The 17,624-nt window shown below is 41.8% G+C and overlaps 1 protein-coding gene across 1 annotated transcript in view; it reads right to left on the bottom strand.

The window, feature by feature from the left end:
- Positions 1-14,994, bottom strand: part of KCNIP1 (potassium voltage-gated channel interacting protein 1) — a gene marked incomplete at its 5' end in the record, with an annotated part of 372,336 nt that extends 357,342 nt beyond the window's left edge. The window contains one exon of the mRNA XM_082771654.1: positions 14,907-14,994. Within this exon, the coding sequence (XP_082627780.1) occupies positions 14,907-14,994 (88 nt within the window). The remainder of the gene's footprint in view (positions 1-14,906) is intronic.
- Between the last annotated feature and the right edge of the window lie 2,630 nt (positions 14,995-17,624).

The raw sequence follows: 17,624 nt of genomic DNA, 5'->3' as shown, positions 1-17,624 counted from the left end.
AGCTGAAGTTCTTGTTCACATTTTACCTGGAGGGGAGATAGCAACCAAGACAATTTAGTACACAGAGGACTTGGAACTGAGTGTAAATTGAAGCCATTCTTTAGTTATGACAGGGTCATCTCCATTAAAATGTAGACACCGACACCTAAATTATTTCATTTCCCTTGCCTGCTCCTACAACATCTCCAAACTGAAATACCAGTTTTATGATGTTGGCAACAGGAACTTCTCATGCAATTGTAACATTAATATTGCAAACAAAAAACTTAAATATTGTGCAAGCTGAAAAACTGAGAATACAATGCAGTTTCTTATGTGTGGTAACACACTGCAGCAAACAAGGCAGAAAAAAATAATCCTTTGCCATCAATTCCCTGAAACCAGAAACAACAAAACTATTTAAAAAAATAGCAAACCCTCTGTTTTGAGATTTCACACCATGTGTTCAAGGGGCTGTTGCTGCCCTCATTATAAAAAAACATGCCAACTTGAATTCCTGCACAGGAAACAGAATGGCTTCCATACAGAAAAGAAAGTTGATTTAAGCTCAAAAACTAGTTTTGCTCAGAGGACTTTAGAAGAGTAAAGTAAAAGTAGCTTACCCTGATAGCTGTACTAGGGCTCCTGGAGTCTGCTGGAAACAACTCTGTTGATTATTGGCCTATGGAAACTGCGTTTACTGCACGAACATAGACCAACAAACTTTCTTCCAGTGGATAAAATACTATCTAAAAGCTGCCGCATATTATTTGGCTTGGGTGGATTTTTTTTTTTTTTTAAATGAAATACATAAGGGAGTGCTGTGATCTCTGTAATGCATTGTTTAATATTAGTGTAGCATTGCAGCAGAGCAAAGACACATATTAGTAAGGTTGAACCACGACAACTGCTTGCATGGAATATTTCTTTGGCTGGCTTTATTGTGCCTTATCAAGCCAACCATCCTTCCTCCTCCTGTGTCCCTTACACACCTTCATGCTTGCCGATCTTCCGGGGTCATCGCAGCGTGCACCATCAGTTGGAGCCCATAGGACTTGGCCAGTACATCTCCAGCAGTAGGATGCACTGATACCAGTTTTGTTGGATCTACCAGTTTTATAACATGCCAAAATAGGTTCACAGTGTAAATGCCATTTTCAAAAACTTGTTTAACTACCTTGGTAAGTCCACAGGGCTTATTCTAAGAGGTTTAAGGCTGCTGACAAGAGCCAGTATTTACAAAGAAGGAGGCATTTGTTACTGGACTCCACATATTATTGCAGTAGTGGAATTCAGTGTAATCGTCTGAGTTTACAGCCGCGTATGAATGACAAACTTTTTCCACGGTATTTTAAATCTAGGTTCACTTACGAGAGGATGTTTTAGAGCCACACACATTTTTCTAGTTCTTAAGGATTTCAACCAATATCTCCCTTAGTTCTTTGTGCTTGTGGTATTGACTTCAGAGCCTACAATCCAATGCTTGACAGTCACTGCCTTACGCCCTCTTACACCAAAAAACCATTGCAAGTGAACTCAGAGTTTGTGTAAAACAAGAAGCAACAAGGCATTCCTATAGCAACAAGTTCAATTCCACCTAGAGTTTAATTCCTAAAGAGGAATGGCTCAGCTTGCAAGTAGTATTTGTGCACATACACTACTAGTTTAATTGGCTTTCAATTCATCTGACTCTAGCTATTGAGTGCTTTATAGAGGCAGCAGAACTATATCCATATATTTGTTGTCAAGAGGTTACCATCAGCGTCTGCCATAGAAAGCAGAACGATGTAAAACATATTTAACTTTCTTAGAAGAACTTTTTCATTAAGCAGGAAGTATTTCAGTCAGTTGAACATCCTACCTTGACGGGAGATAAAAGTGTGGACTACATCACAGCACGACTGTAGCTGTGCAAAAGGACTTCAGTGGACACAGGCAAGATAATGACTGCACAAGTATAAAGAGGCAACAGCAAGAAAACCCTTGAAGAACTGAATTTGCACAGCCTCAGTAAAAATCTGTCAGTTACATATGTTAAAGTTACATCCAATTCATAGAGAAAAGTTTAGAAACAAAACTGAAGATATTTACAGAAGTGAACAAAACCGTTAATAGAAAGACAACCTCAACAATGTCACATTTTGAAACTCACTTGCAGTCAGTCTCACTCCCCCAGTGGTCATACTTCCAGGGGCAGCAGTTGGTTTGATCCCTGAAGGGCACCAGGTGGCCCCAGCAGCTCGGTACGCAGACACAGCGCTTACTCAAGTTGCTTGCACAGCAAATGGCTTGTGTTGGGGAAGTTACAGAGTGCAATAAAGACACAAGGTAGCAGACTGTCTAAAAACAAAAGATGTTCTACCTTAGAGGGGGTGTCAGAAGTGAACCCTTCATGAAGTAATCATGTTTAGATGGGATACGACATTTTGCAAACAGATGTTTCGCTGTTTTTTCTTGACTGTCTTGACCTGAAGTGCACACTGGAACCTCTGTAACGGCTGAGGTGTTTGAAGTGGAAAAACACCCAGAGTTGGGTTATTTATGGCCTAGTTTATTCCATTTGCTTTCAGAACTATTATCTTTCATCTTAGTTTTGGTGCATAGAGGACCATTTGACACAAGTTGAATGGAAGTTGTCATTTTTGTGTTCTGCAAGGAGGGAAACAAATGCATTTTTTTCTGTGAGCCGTTTCTCAGGCTTTAGATTTATTCTCATTTTGCCAGATAGTCTGTAAAGACTAGAAGGAGGCTTAATCAACAAATGAAGTAGAAAAAAGGTGAAAGTGGGTTAAGAGATGAAAAAGGTACAGTTACACACTTTTGGAGTACTGGAAGGAAGCATTTCAGTTTACAGGAAAACAGGATTTACTGCATGCAGCAGAACTAACTGCAAGTGGCAGGCAAACAGAGCCCTCTGCTAGCTCACTGCTTCACGCAGCTTCAGTTACCCTGGCTAGAAGGCAAAGAACAGAGGTTGGACTCAACTCTTCATCTGTCAGATACGGCCCTACAAAATAGCATCAGTCAAATTCAAGAGCAAGGCCAAAGGAATTTAATACCTAAGCAAGCTCTGCTCAACAGAAACACTTTGTGTGCGCTCTCCTGGAGATCCCCTCCATCCAGGAGCTGGGTACCTCCCGCTTTCATCTGATGAGTGGAAATAAGAACTGCACTTCTAGAGCTCGTGTTATACTACTGCTAGGAGAACCTCATGCCAAACTCTATACCACACTTACTTCTTAAAAGGTAAAGGATGTTTATGGCACTTTGTCAAGCTGCTCTTTATTAAAGCCAGCATTTACACACCTTCTAGTTGCACTGCAGTACTTGCAATGTTACTTGAAGTGTACCAGAAGTCTTTTTTTCCCCTTCCCCTTCAAACCAGAAAACAAAGGCTTTATTGAAAACCAAAAACCTACATATAAATTAACAAATGTCTTACCTAGCACAAACACTTCCCTGCATCCTCTTCTGCAGCTCCTCACCATGCTTCTGGGACTATTTTTAGCTCTTTTGGAACATCTCAACCAATCCAAATGGTCAGAAATTAATCACATCAAACTTCCTTGAGTTGTGTAATTTCAAAGTGTTATTGACTAGTTTAATTCATCGCAAGAAACACTACTTCAGACTGCAATATTCAGCAACGTATAAAGAACATACTAGTTTTTTTGATACACAATGCTAGTTTTTTTTATTTATTTTCTTCACTGATAGAACTCATTGGGTTCTACAGTTGGCATTAAGTGCACATATGATTGCTACATTACCATGCAAATGTGTTTTTTGTTGTTGTTTAGTTGCTTTCTTTTTTAATGCTTTATATCTTTGCCCACGTAGAGGGACAGAAATTTGAGCCAAACAGAAGTCAGAAAGAATCAAAGTTGTATTCACAATAACCTAGAAACTCCCCTGAAATACCTTATTCCTTTTAATCCTCAAATATTTCAGGAACAACCCGCAATTTATATGCATCAAATTAAAGAGAAACCAGGTTTTCAAATGTTGTCCAACACTTGTCCCTTAGAATATACCCACAGTAGACAGAAATTACTGAAATACCTCCAAGGAACAAAGACAAAGCAGTTACGCTGTACTTTTCAAATGCAAACCAAGTGGTCTTGTACTTGGCAAATATATATACATTCAGCAAGAACATTATGGTTTTTCTGGGATAGTATTTACAAACCCTCACCACCCAGAAATGTTGATGACAGTGTTTGTTCTCCAGCAGAACACCACATACCAGAATGAATGGACAGATCTGGAAGTGCTGCACAGAGCAATGCCACTTCACACGTGCTGGAGACCAGACCACAGTGGTTTAAGTTTAGAGCTCCGTGCACAATAGATGAATGCTGCAATAGTCATGGTGCTCCCAAACAGAAGGAAAATGGACCTCTAAGAAGCATCTCCGTGTCTACGGATCGCTAATATTAAGCATTTCTTGCTGGAACAGACTCAACAGAAAGCAGTATTGTTGAATGCAGCTGTCACGACAGGCAAGACCAAAGACCACATAGCCCAAGAATAAGTTCACAATTACCATCAAACCACTGCTTTCTGTGGCACTCACGTTTTCAAGCACAGTCTGTATTCAGGCTAGTCTCTTCAACACAGAAAGATGCATCCATCAGATTATTCTCAGAAAAGAGATTTTTTATAACATAGATAACCTTTGACTAGCTAAAGGCCTTTAGTTTTGTTCAAGGAAATAATGCAGACGTGCTAGAGACAACAGGCTCTGCCGTGAGGTCTGGTTGTTGCTACAGCTATCGATCAGGCATTTTGCACCCCTTGTTACAGCTATTTGTGTAAAACTTTGCACTTACATGGAAGATCTTTCTTGGAAGGCAGATCAACAGAGCAAGCAAGAGATACTGGGCATCAAATTCGTTACGGGGCTAACTCCTCTGATGATAAGCTGTTTTACAGGACAAGTTGTTTGCTAAGTCTCAGTCATTTAAAAATAAATACTGCTCAGAACTGTATGCAAATCTCATTAAAGTTCTCTGTAGATTTTAAGACAATAACTTGGTCAAAAAGCTCTTTTATAAATTGGCTATCATTTGCATACTGTGAGGGTTATGGCTTACTGTATGTGCTATAGATCACACTGCTGCCTCTGGTACAGAGCCTTTAAGTGCAAAGCAAGTATCTTTGCTCGTTGGGAAAAGATAGCCTTGTCATAAAACTCGCTTTCTCCTGTTCTCAATTCTTTGTAAAGGGATTTACCCCAACACGTAAAGTTCAACAGGAGTTAAAGTCAGTGTCAAAACACACAGCTCCTGAAATGAACATACTCTGTCTTTACAGTTCTATGCATGGTGAGGCATTTCCAGGGCATCAGTTGCCAACAAACAGAAATCACAAGAAGAGCTTTTGCTTAAGACTTTCACTCCATAGAAGCTGATCCAGAGCATCATCCTTGCAAGTAAAGATCACTACAAAATCACATGGTATTTCTTCAGCTACCTGAGCTTATCAAGCCTGCAGATGTTGTGCTATGGAGAAAATGAACCAAACCAAACCGTATCAAACAACATCCAGTTCGTGCCACCTCTGCTGAAACTGTTTTTATACCTACAGTTTAGATACCTACATGTATCTTTGTCATGCCCCAAGTGTGCAGCAAAGCCAGGTAAGTCCTGAAATGGACTAAAATAATTAAGCTGCTAAAAAGCACTTAAAAAAAAAAAAAAAAAAAAAAAGAGGCTAAGCTGTGCTCTGTAGGACTGGTAGCACACTGAGTTTCTCTGAAACTAACAAGGAACCACAAACAAGAGCAAGATGCACAGAAGCAGACTCCAGCTCTCCACATCCATTCCCTCGCTATGCGGGATGACGCTTTTCAGAGCTACAGGAGCACATCCCCACCACCCTTCTGCTGGATTTGTTGCACTCCATCTCAAACAGCTCTCAGTTTAAGTAACATTTCCTTGTTTGTGCTAGGAGCTTCATGTCAGACAGTAATATTTAAATAAGCATTTAAGCCATAATTCCCCTCTCCACAAAAAATTTCCTAAAAAACAAACAAAAAAACAGTGATGCTAAGAAGTAAGATATGCTACGTGCTCCCTTTTTTTCCTGCCTTGATGAAGTATATTTTATGCTGCAGGTTAAGTAAGTTTCCCCTGCAGTGATATCTCATCCTAAAGACATAATGACAAACACACACTTGGTTCACCACAAGCTGTCTTGTGAAGGCAAGTGTCTTGTGGCCTTGATGTTCTGCATCTTCATGAAATACTGCAAATATGTTATGCTTGTAGTGATGATTTTGCAGGGGTAATGTTTGTCAAGCAAATGCTTCTCATATTTTCCTGTATTTATGAGGAGACAGAAAACTCACACTGAGCGGAATTGTTTTCAAGATGAACGCAGGACACAGCATGAGGTATGAACCCATAAATTCAAACGCCAGCCCTTGATGCAAATTGCACTTTTCAGTTTCTGAAGCAGTGATTAGCATCCCCATGGCTGCACGAGTGAGGCCTTTTGAGAAGTGAAAGGACTCGAGTTATCACCGCTCACCATGTTGCCGATGGCAATCACGGCAGCATCCTGAGTTACCGCGTCTGCGGCATGGATTGCATTCGTCCGATGCTTTTATTCGCTGAGTCTCAAATTGCTTCTCAGGAAGCACGAGATAATATCCCTTTCAGAGCATCAACATAAACACACAATTCATCAGTCAGAAAGCTTGTAAACATTTTCAGAGCCAAGCCAAAAGCTTCCTGACAGTTACGAGTTTCCCCAGAACACACAATCCAACCAACTGCTGCTCCCTCAATAAGGTGCAACAGGTAGGAGACAGCAATCCATACATCACAGCAAGCAGAAGGAATTCAAGAAGTCTGTTTCACTTTTTGTCTTTTATTACCTTAAAGCTTACTTAGCTTCCCTCAATATTATGTTTGGAAATGAGTTTTTTGTTTGTGTCAGCCTCCTCTTAGAGTGAATCCAGATGGTTTTATTCAATTTTTCAATCAACAGCTGCCTTTTTACTACTTAAGGATGGTGTGACAAGAGCCATATTTATCATATTAGGCTAAGCATTTTGATATAGATGTCATCAATGCTTATTCCTCTGAAGTAAGAGGTTTGTCTTTACCAAAATGTACGTGATAAAATTGCTCATCCTCTTTTTAAACTGGGAGTTTATTTCCATAACTCATTACCATGCAGTACTACAGCACTTTTTCATGGACAGCTGCCAGTGGTTTTGCCTTTTACATTCACAAAAACTTACGCTGCACCTCTCTAAGCACTGCTATTTATCATTTCATTAGTTCTTGAAAGACAGATGATCCATTATATTTATCATTTACTTTGTTTACTATCACTAAAGGAGACACTGAACATTCCAAACTGCTAAATAACTCTTTACAAATGTGGGATGATGTGTTAAAGTGAGCGTATTTAAACACAACCTACCCAGGTTTCAAGACTTGAATCTACTTATTTTATCCTATAGGTACCAAAGCCACAGGGTAACACTGGGAATTAAGAGCAGGAATTTGTTACTTAACTGGTCACAAAGCTTACAAAGTTCCCCTCTGCTTCCCAGGACACCTGAGTGATGCTCCACCAGCACTGCCTACAGACCATGAGAAATGCTGCCTATTTGCAACCTAGAGGGAAGAGTGAAACACACGTACATTAAAAACATTTTGTTTAATTGGGATAACCACCTTCCTCCTCCTCCGTCACTACCCTTCCAACTCAACATACAAAACCCACTTAAAACAGAGAATGGTATTCCCAGTCATGTGGCTCCTTCTGTCTATTATTGATTTCATTTATAGCCAACACACATTTCCAATTTCAAATGGACAGATTAAGTGACGCTAGGGTGAATATTTGCCTTAGTCACAGAACATTATGGAACACGTCCAGAAACATACAATTTTTGGTAATAAAAAATAAATAAATAAATGAAACAGATAAGGCATTATACAAAGACTAAAAGGCATTTATACCAAAACTAGGAGGGCATAGGCAAAACTAAACAAAACCATAAATGTCACCGCCAGTGATATCAAAAGCAGATCATACAAAACCACAGCTAAACCAAACACATTTATAAAACTTTATCTGGTTGATGAAGACCAGAACCTTAGTACAAAGTCTGAAAATGTCACAAAGATTTCAGCCATTACTTACAGTGCATCAGGTGAGCTTGTGCGAGTAAAGCTGGATCCACAAAGACATAGGCAATGCACTTCTGGGTCCTTACTGTGTAGTCCAGTTTTGACTCCTGCTAGTCACCCCACACCAAGTGATTGAGTTGATTTTTTTACAACATGTGACTCTCAGAAGCCCATAAAGAAGAGGGGCAGTGCACAGCCTGAGTTAGCAGTTTCAGCCTAAGATGGTTGCTGATCAACCAAGTCAAACACCATGTATGTCTTCCACAAAGGATGCGTTTGTTCTTTATTTCTTCCATGGCTCAGTTTAAACAGTCTTACTGAGATAATGCAAACATCTCAACTTCTACCTATAAAAAGTTTACAAGTGGCAAATTAAAACACCCTCATTTCAGATAACCTAAAGAAAGCATTGTGCCATTACTGCACATCTGAAAGAAACTTCCCTAACAGGTGAAGGCGTCACTCAAAGCTCTCAAAGGCAGGCACATTACACAGTTGCTCTTTACTAGCCTTTTAAATGCTAGTGACATTTTTCAGGTTGCAAAAGATGCAAAACTGTATTAACTTTTGCTAGATGCAGTTATTCCAGTTCCATAACAGGACTGCATTTTTAAATTCTTAAAACTCACCTTCACAAGACGAGCACCTCATCAAGCCTGGGGAAGTAATTTCTCCCTTTCATTCTGCAGCATAAGGCTGTTTCACCAGGTCTCACTTTTATAAAGGACAGCATTAATCACTCTTATTTTAAACCCCAGACTACTTAACTTTCAGTTATCAGCATTAATACACTCCACCCACGTGCCCTGCAAACCAAACATTGTGAAGCAGGCATTACTAAGAATTAAATTGGAAGTTAGAACCAGCTGAGAAGTGCAAGTCAAATTATATTGGGTTTGTAGTAAAGCTGTACAAGCGTGGAAGAAGTTGTCCATGAATATTCATCCCAATTACATCATGAGCTTAAGTGCTACCACAGTTAAAACCTTTCAGTGTCTGCTTCCAATTACATTTCCATTCATTAGCTTTGCTAATCATGCTAAAACAGTGAAAACAAAGTTACATGGACAGGAACCCCACAAATACCACCATAAAGTCAAGACAGGCCAGAATTTCATTTGCATCCCTAACCATGGGACTCTTGCTCAGTTCCCATCAGGTTTACCTGGTACCCAGCATAGACAAGAAGCACCTCAAATTTCTGTTGCCAGCAGTAAAGCAGGCAGCATATAAAACCATTACACAGAACAGGGATAATTCATGAGAATGCATACAGGAGATTGCCCCAAAGGAGGACTGACTTGCAGTTCAAGGCTGGCTGTGAGCACCAAACAAACTGACAAGTTTTTACCTTATTTTCACCTTTTAGCATTGTGCTGTTAGAGATAACTTACTGGAGATAAAAGAAAACTATGTCTTGAAATTGCACTTCATGTGCTAATTTAACCTAATACTAGGATTATTTAATCTGTCACTATCCACTTATGTTGAGCTACCTTCAGAAGTTACCCATTTATGCTTATATCCTTTCATTAAGTGGGCAATAACAGGGTCAGATAGGTCAAAATATACTGTGGAATATTCATTTTACTCCACTTTAAGTGACAGAACAGACACGGTAAATTAGCATATCAATAAGCTACAGCACGGTCTAAATTCCCTAGCCCATTTGCCAGCAGCATATCTCCCATGTAGTCCACTAGCTATAAAAAGAAAGAAAACACCAAAACCAACCAAACAGAAGCCCCACAAGTCTAGACACTACATTCTTGTACATTTCTCAACACTGTAGAATTTAAGCATTGCTTTGTTGCCCTTTTTTCATTAGAGAATCTATATATCAATTCATTAGTTATGCAAAAAATAACCTCGTTATTAGGATGTCATTAGCGCAGAATACAGAAGAGTTGCTGGTATTCCCACTGACAGGTTACCTACCTACTAACAAGATTTAACAACCTTCATGGCTCTAAGACACCACAGACACGTGCGTATTGCAAAATACCATTACAAAACCTTATCGCACAGTTTCCCAGCAGACAAGAACACATTTTCTTGTTATATTCAGATAAATGGTATTACATGTTCACTCTTTGGGGCTATACCTTCGCAGACAATTAAGTTCTTAATAAATTTCTTATACACATTCAGCCCTGTCTTTGCAGAGATACTAGTTTCTACAAGGACAAGTCTGCAAAAGTTTTAAAAGGAAGGCTATGGTATTTCTGCTCCTCCTCTTTCTTGGTTCTCAAATCTCATTTGGAGCAAGACAAAGACAAACCACATATACATATCTATACATACATGTATATTCAGACTACTTAAGGTTAGTAGCATTCGTAGAAAAGATGGATTTGCTTGTAGTGCTTTTTCATAGACATGTGTAACATGCCAAGCAGAAGTGTCTTTGGCTTATTAACTCATACAGTTGCAAGGGTTGGTACCTATGGAATAAAGTTAACTAGGTTTTCTAAAACCAAAACACAAGCATCACACGCATGCCTCAGGCAAGAGGCAATTACACTGGAGATCTTCATCAGGTGGAGCTGGGATCAGGTACTGAACCTTGAAGCTTCACTAGCTGCAGATTCTTCTCTGCAATACACATGGGAAAGACAATTATTCCGCTTGTCGTACTGGCAGCCCCTCTCTCAATGAGAGTTTACAGCAATGTTTTATGTACAGAAACTTGCATTTACTCCAGGTGGTCATAAAAACACGCGGACAAGATCAGACACTCAGTGTAAAAGTACGTTAACATTTGCCTGGCCTCTATAACCACCTTCCTTACTAAGGAAGAACTACAAAGCCCAGAAAGTTTTATAAAGAAGGAATGTGCATTAAAGCCTTTACAAGAGCTCTCTGAATAACAGCTTCTATAAGTTTGAGGGCAGTATCCAGAATTCAGGGGTGCAGGGGGGCTACACAGCAACAGAAGAATGAAATGTCTTCAAATGGCACAGGGGTGCAGGATCCCTGGCATCACTTGAACAACTGCAGTGAACCTTCCTATGTCTTCAGGGCATCTAGCAACATTTATCCTTACATTTTCAGAGGCTGGAGAAACCAAGCCAAATCTAATGCAATGCCCAAAGGAACAAGATTAGCTTCCACTGAGAGAAGACAGAGCCCATGTATGACTAAAGGGGACCATGCACTTTCTTTCCCATCTCATATAACATCTCAGAAGAAGAGCTGTAATTTGGATTCACAAAGCAGCAACGAAACAGACCAAGTGCAATAAAACTTTTCTTTCACACTAGGGAAGGCTGTGGGGAGAGCAAAATGTTTGAAGACTTTATCGTTGCACTGGAACAGATAATTAGGCAATTAAAACTATGAAAAGTGGACAAATTAACAGTTCCAGATGAATTGCTTTGCAGAACAGAAATGGGAAAAGCAAGAAATCACAAATGAGAGCCTTTGGCAAGCATTTAACTAAAAGAGGGGCAGCTCGGGAATGAAGGTGAAAGGGTAGTTAATTTGCAAAAGCTTATCTGCCCCAGCAAAGGAACATTTTGAAGGAGTTGATCCCTAAAATAATCTTGCTTTTCATGCATTGATAATCAGAACACATTAACAGAGACCAAGCAGTCTCATTCCAGCTTCAGTTTTGGTCACTGAGCAGGGCTGTGTTTCCAGAGGCATCAGCAGTACCTTCATATATATACAGAAGAGACTTGCTCGATCATTCTGCTCACTAAGCCCTTCCAAGCAAGAATGAACCTGGGATGCAGGCAAAATTTGCTAATCCAGCTCTGCAAAGGTACCAGCTATGAACTCCTTGGCTTAAAGCCCTGTAGACCTGCTGCAACTGTAGATTTAAGTCAGGACATACCCAACAGGCTGGTGACACACCATGAGACCAGGTGTGTCTTCCCCCTCACTGCCCACACCAGGAGGCGGCTGCTGTCTCATCACACTCTGTTGATGAAGGAAGGACCTAATAGCCGCAGCTCAGAGATCCTCCTTTTATTACCGAAAATAATCAAGGGGAAAAAACTGCTGCTGTTGAGACAAGAAGAAACCACTGAGTGCTAAGGATTGCACCTCATTGAATTGCAGAGTATCTCCCACTCTAATAAACCTCAAAAAGGTGGAAGTATGGAGAAGAGAATGAATCACGTGCTTCACAAAGGATTTGACCTATCAAATGTGTTTAAAAACAGGAAAAAAAAAAAAAAAAAGGCATTAAACAGTATGAAAGCAATGAAACAATGGGGTAAAGAACACAGAAGATGTAACTTGAATATTCACTAGCACGGAGATTGCCTAAATTAAAGAACACAAAACAATGCACAGCTGTTTCTGTTTTTTTGATTACCTGCAGAAGTTTCACTAGAAGAAATGCAAAACAATAAGCGTGGCATAAATGTATAAAGTAACATCTACTTTTTTTTTTTTTTTTTTTTTTTTTTTTTTACAGTTAGAACCCCTAATTCAGATTTCCAGTTATTTTCTTTCTAGTTAAGAGTTTCACAGATACTGTTATCAAGATGTTGATTTTTCACTACAGCATCTCTCTAATACCTATGAATCAAACTCATTCCCATGGTTTATTCCTTCCTGAATCTGATTCTTCCAGTACAACACAAAAGCAGATGAGTAGGGGGAAAAATAGTTTATCAGAGTTTTAAGTACTTTGAATCCCAGAACACCACTCTTATCTAGTCCAAGCAGCTTGAAATGAGACATTGTCACAGGAAAGATGTGGGTAGAACAGTGTTATACTATTGCATGGGCTGCCAAGGAGGGAGACAATGATAGCACAATTCTGGCATCTTTCAGAAGAAATGAAAAAAAGCCTTGGACATTTTCCACTGTGATTTCTAGATCACTGCAGAGTGCTGTTCTACTGTCCGACTCCAATATTGATGTAGCCCTTTGCAAAAGGGAGACAAGCAGTAAAGACACAAGGACTGCTTGATAATGCCCCATTAGATGAATTGCCCTACCTTTAAGGAGCACCGCCCAAACCCAGATTTTCCCCCTTTTTTTGAAGGGGAGCTCAAGCAAAGAGAACAGTTTGTTGTCCATCACTAGCAAATATAGCAGCATACATAAAAATACACCATACATAAAAAAAATACAAATAAAGTACAGCAAATATACCTTACTGACATGCTAATTTCAATGGAGAAAATGAGGTCTTGCAGTTAGTATCCTACCATTACTTCTCTAGTTATACTAATAGTTATTTCTTTTGCTATATTTACTTGAATTTCTCCTTTGCTTATAACATTAGAGAGATATGTTGGTGTTAATCCTGAATTATAACCAACACCTGACAGCTCCTCCCTTTCTTTGAGGGACTTCAAAAAAAATATTTATTTTTTCTTCTGATGTTTGACAGTCTATGAATGACAGGAAAAAAGGGGGGAAGAGAAAAAATAAATACAAGAAGATAAAATCATGATTGATTTAAAATTGTAAGAACAACTAACCTGTCCAGTATTCTTGATGTGAAATACAGGGCTTTCAGATTTATATGAGGAAGTTGCCTCAAACTGTATTTTTTCCAGATACACAATAGTTTCCCCAGTTCCTACAAAAAGGTGCCAGGGTGGGCTGGATGGTCTTTAAGGTCCTTTCCAACCCAAACCATTCTATGATTCCACAATTACATTTTAGTTCTTGGTACTTGCGCTTTTTCTGTTTTAGAAGTCACCTCTGCCTGGTTATAGTTTACCCTAAGAAACAACTCAAACACTACAATTCATGCAGGAGCAAGTGTGCTCCAGACAGGCACACAACACCACAAAAGACTAATATTACGTGGAAAGTACACACTTCTTTTTTGCTCTTTGGCTATGAAAAGATTAAGAAAATAGAAGATTTGACATTTGCAAAATGCATGAGCGACTCCTCAGCCTTACACAAGTCTCTCCTCTGATAACTTAGTCAGAATTTTATTGGAAGTTCTAAAAATTACCCCCAGAAACACACTGTAAGAATTTGTACAAGGTTGCCCCTGACCTAAATACCGTCCACATTTCAATGGTGAAGCAGCAGTAGAGAATAATATCACTATTATCCGAAATACCCTAACAAACCACCAACAGGCATTTATCCAGTACAGGGCGCTGAGAAGCATCGCTATGAAAAGAGACCAACAAAAATAGCAGTGTGATAACTTACCTCAGTACACTACCACTGAGATTATATGAATACAGAGAAGCATAGAGGACTTCTGTCCTTTATTGTTTGATTTGAGGTAAGAGAGAAGCGTAATTAGGATTTGTATTGTTCCACCTGCACATGGTAAAGGTGTATGAGGTGTACGTAAAAAGCAGACTGTAGATAAACCAAAGATACTCAGGAGCACGTAATAAGCAGTGACCTAGATTTTGAACCAACACACAGACGTTTCAAACAACTAATAGAAACAGTAAAGTTTAAAAAAAAAAAAGACACCCAGGAGAAGTACTGATCCGCCGGCAGTTATGAACTCTTCACAAATCTGAAGCTGCACACCAGCTCCCCCAGAAGCATCTCCCAGCACACCGAAATAGCCTGGAACAGACACAGACTATAACAAGTCGGCAACCAGAGGTTACAAACTACACAACTTCCAAACAATTACATAAGGCTCACAGCTCGGCTCCAAGCCTGACCACACGCAGGAACTTCTCCAGAGCAGCCAATTCCCTGAATTGCACCAGAGCACCTCTGAAGCAGTGACGATAAACTACCGCAAGCTTCCTTAGAGGCTACAAAACTCCCGCAGAGCTGAGAGCACAGCGGAACAACGTGAATCAGAATCTTTTCTCTTACCTTTGCTGAGAGTGCCTGTGATGAGCTTAAAAATGGTCTGGGCGAATTTGACGATCCCATGCTTGCACCTCTTCGAGCAGCCGCTCATGGCTGAAGCGTGGAGGAAGATCTTCCCTCTCACAAGGTCCAGAAATAACAGAACAAAACAAAGCAAAGAGTCCTTGACAAAGTTCAGGCGGCAGCTGGGGCAAGGCACAGCGCTCCGCTCTCACACACCGAGCCTCAGCTCAGAGCTGGGGCTCGCTCCGAGGGAGGATTGCAGAGGCGAGCCCCGCATCCCCCTGGCGTTAAGACACGACGGCACGGTTGCTGCGATGCCCTGCTGGAAGTTGCTCAGCGCAGGGAGCAGCTCAGCCGGGCAGGGGAGGAGGAGGAGGAGGATGAAGAGGAGGAGCAGCAGCAGCAGCTTGCTTCCAGGCTTTGCAGGCTGCCTCGGCGGGCAGTGCCAATGCAGCAGCTAACGCTGGAGTCACGGGGGGTGGCTGCTGCAAACATCGGCGGCTGCTTCAAGTCTCTTCTCTCGGTCTCCTTCCCCAGGCGATTTCACAGCTAGGTAGCCAGTTTCGCTCTCCTCAGGCCCGCGGAAGCCAGCAGACAGCACTTTCTTCATTCCGCCGATGCCGTGCTCGCACCTTGCTCGCAGAAGGCTGCAGGCTTTGCAAAACCTGATGCAAATAGGACAGCAGGGCTGCACCCAGCAGAAGTCTCTTTCCATCGTACCAGTGTGAATGCTGCTCAGGTGGCTGCTCGCCCAGCAGCGGGGCTGGGCCACTTGGCCTCCAGGACCCTCACTTCGTGCACACCACCTCGGGTACCAGGTACGGGTGTCTGATGCTCGCAGGGCTCCTGCTGCCCGTGCGGGGAGCTCAGCCCCGAGCAGCAGCCGCAGTCCAGCTGCTTTCTGCCTGTTTGGAGTAAATAATTCCGGAGCGGGGACCTGACGGGTACAGCAGCCAGAGCGCAGCTGAGGGGGCTCAGATCAGCTGTCCCCCTCAGTCAGGCGTCTCTAGGCTGTAATTCGTGCTGAATTCCTCTCAGATGCCTAAAAGCAACCCCAAAACACAACGGATGCACGTCCCGGGGCGGGTTACGAGGCAGGTCGCCTCAAGGTTGTGCTCACTCCCCCCTCCCGACGACTTTAACAAAGCCACCTGGCGCCAGCCGGCACCTGTGGGCAGCAGCACCTGCACGCCGCGTCTTTCCCGAGAAAAAAAAAAAAAAAAAAAAGTGCGAACGAACAGCTTTCCTCCTCAGGGAGCACACAGCTCCCAGCTCCAGGGATCGAACGGGATCTCCTTCGCCGGTCGGTGTCGCTGCCAGCCCCGGGGCAGAGCTCTGCCACCCCGGCCACCCGCTGTGAGGAGCCGGCCCCTGCCCGCCCAACGCCCGGCCCGGCCGTGCCCGCCCCCCCACCCCACCCCAGGCTTCGTGCCGCCCGATTTACCTCAGGAAAGCGGCCCGGGGGGGCGAGAAATGCGATTACAGAGCGAGTGACTTCGGTAACCGGCATCCCTGAGCCGACCCCTCATGCACAGGCTGCTTTGGCACCCGCTGACTTCCACGCAGTTGGCTCTAGTATTGACAAAAACACAGCTTCGTTTATTTATTTGTTTAAGATTTAGCAGACCCAAGCCAAAATCTTCCACATGAACATCAAAGGAGGTTTCTGTGGAGAGTTGCCACAAGCTCACAAAGACATTTGACCCTTGCCCAGCTGGTGACATTGCCCACAGCTATGGACTCTGAGGGTCTTCCCCATGCACAAAGTTTCAGGTATTTTTTTTATGTACTTTTCAAAAAAGGTCTCTCCTTTTTCCTTTATTATGCTCCGCAAGGTAAAAGTCAAAGGCAGCTGAGCACCCAGAGCTACGATTTGGAGACAGCGTGGAGAGCAGGTGCTTTCCCCAGGTGTTCCATGAGCAGAGCAGAGGAGCCCCCTCCCTGCTTCCTGCATAGCCCCAGCACCTCTGTCAGCTCGTCTGGTTCCTGCCACCATCACCTCCACACCATCCAAAGTCTTTATTATATAGAATATGGCTTCCTAGTTTCATAGTTACATACATGTGGGTCTCCAGCCCCAGGTCTCATAGGGGAAGCTGGGGCAGAGATAAAATACCTTCCTGAACACTGTTAGAAACATATTGTTAAATAGAGTAGCGCATAAGTTTCTAGTGTAAAATAATAATCCTGCCCTCTACGCTGCAGATTTCCAAACAGTAATGTAAGCGGCACAGAGGAACACAAGGATAGAGGATGGGACAGAAGAATTAAAGTAAAAGGCAGCAGTAGCATGGGCTGAGTGAGAAAAGCTGAATGCCACTTCTCTGGACCTTGCTTGTCTCAATAACCTCAGCTGACTGCACAAAATGTGTGGTAGACTTGAGGAAAATAGAGAGCTAGATGGCTTCATGAAGCCATCTCCAAGCCTGCCCTTAATTCCCAGAAATCTAATTCAGAATTGGAAATGTGATTGTTCAAAAGAGAAAAAAAAAAAAAAAAAGACATTAAAAGTCAACTGGGAAATCAAGCAATCAGCAAGTTGTTAATTATTATATCTCTATTAAAGTTTTGCTACATGTTTAATTGCATTTATATATATGCAAAATAACTTGGGAGGGGAAAGTACAGCATAATGGACACATAGAAGCTATAGAAACAGAGTTCTTACATAGTGGGAGATGGGGGAAAGGAAAAGGTGTCATAACCCAGACAGCACTT

This window comes from Aythya marila (assembly GCF_965140915.1).
Source record: "Aythya marila genome assembly, chromosome: 14".
NCBI classification, from domain to species: Eukaryota; Metazoa; Chordata; class Aves; order Anseriformes; family Anatidae; genus Aythya; species Aythya marila.
The sequence above is the reverse complement of the archived record's forward strand: the minus strand, read 5'-3'. Positions and strand labels throughout refer to the sequence as shown.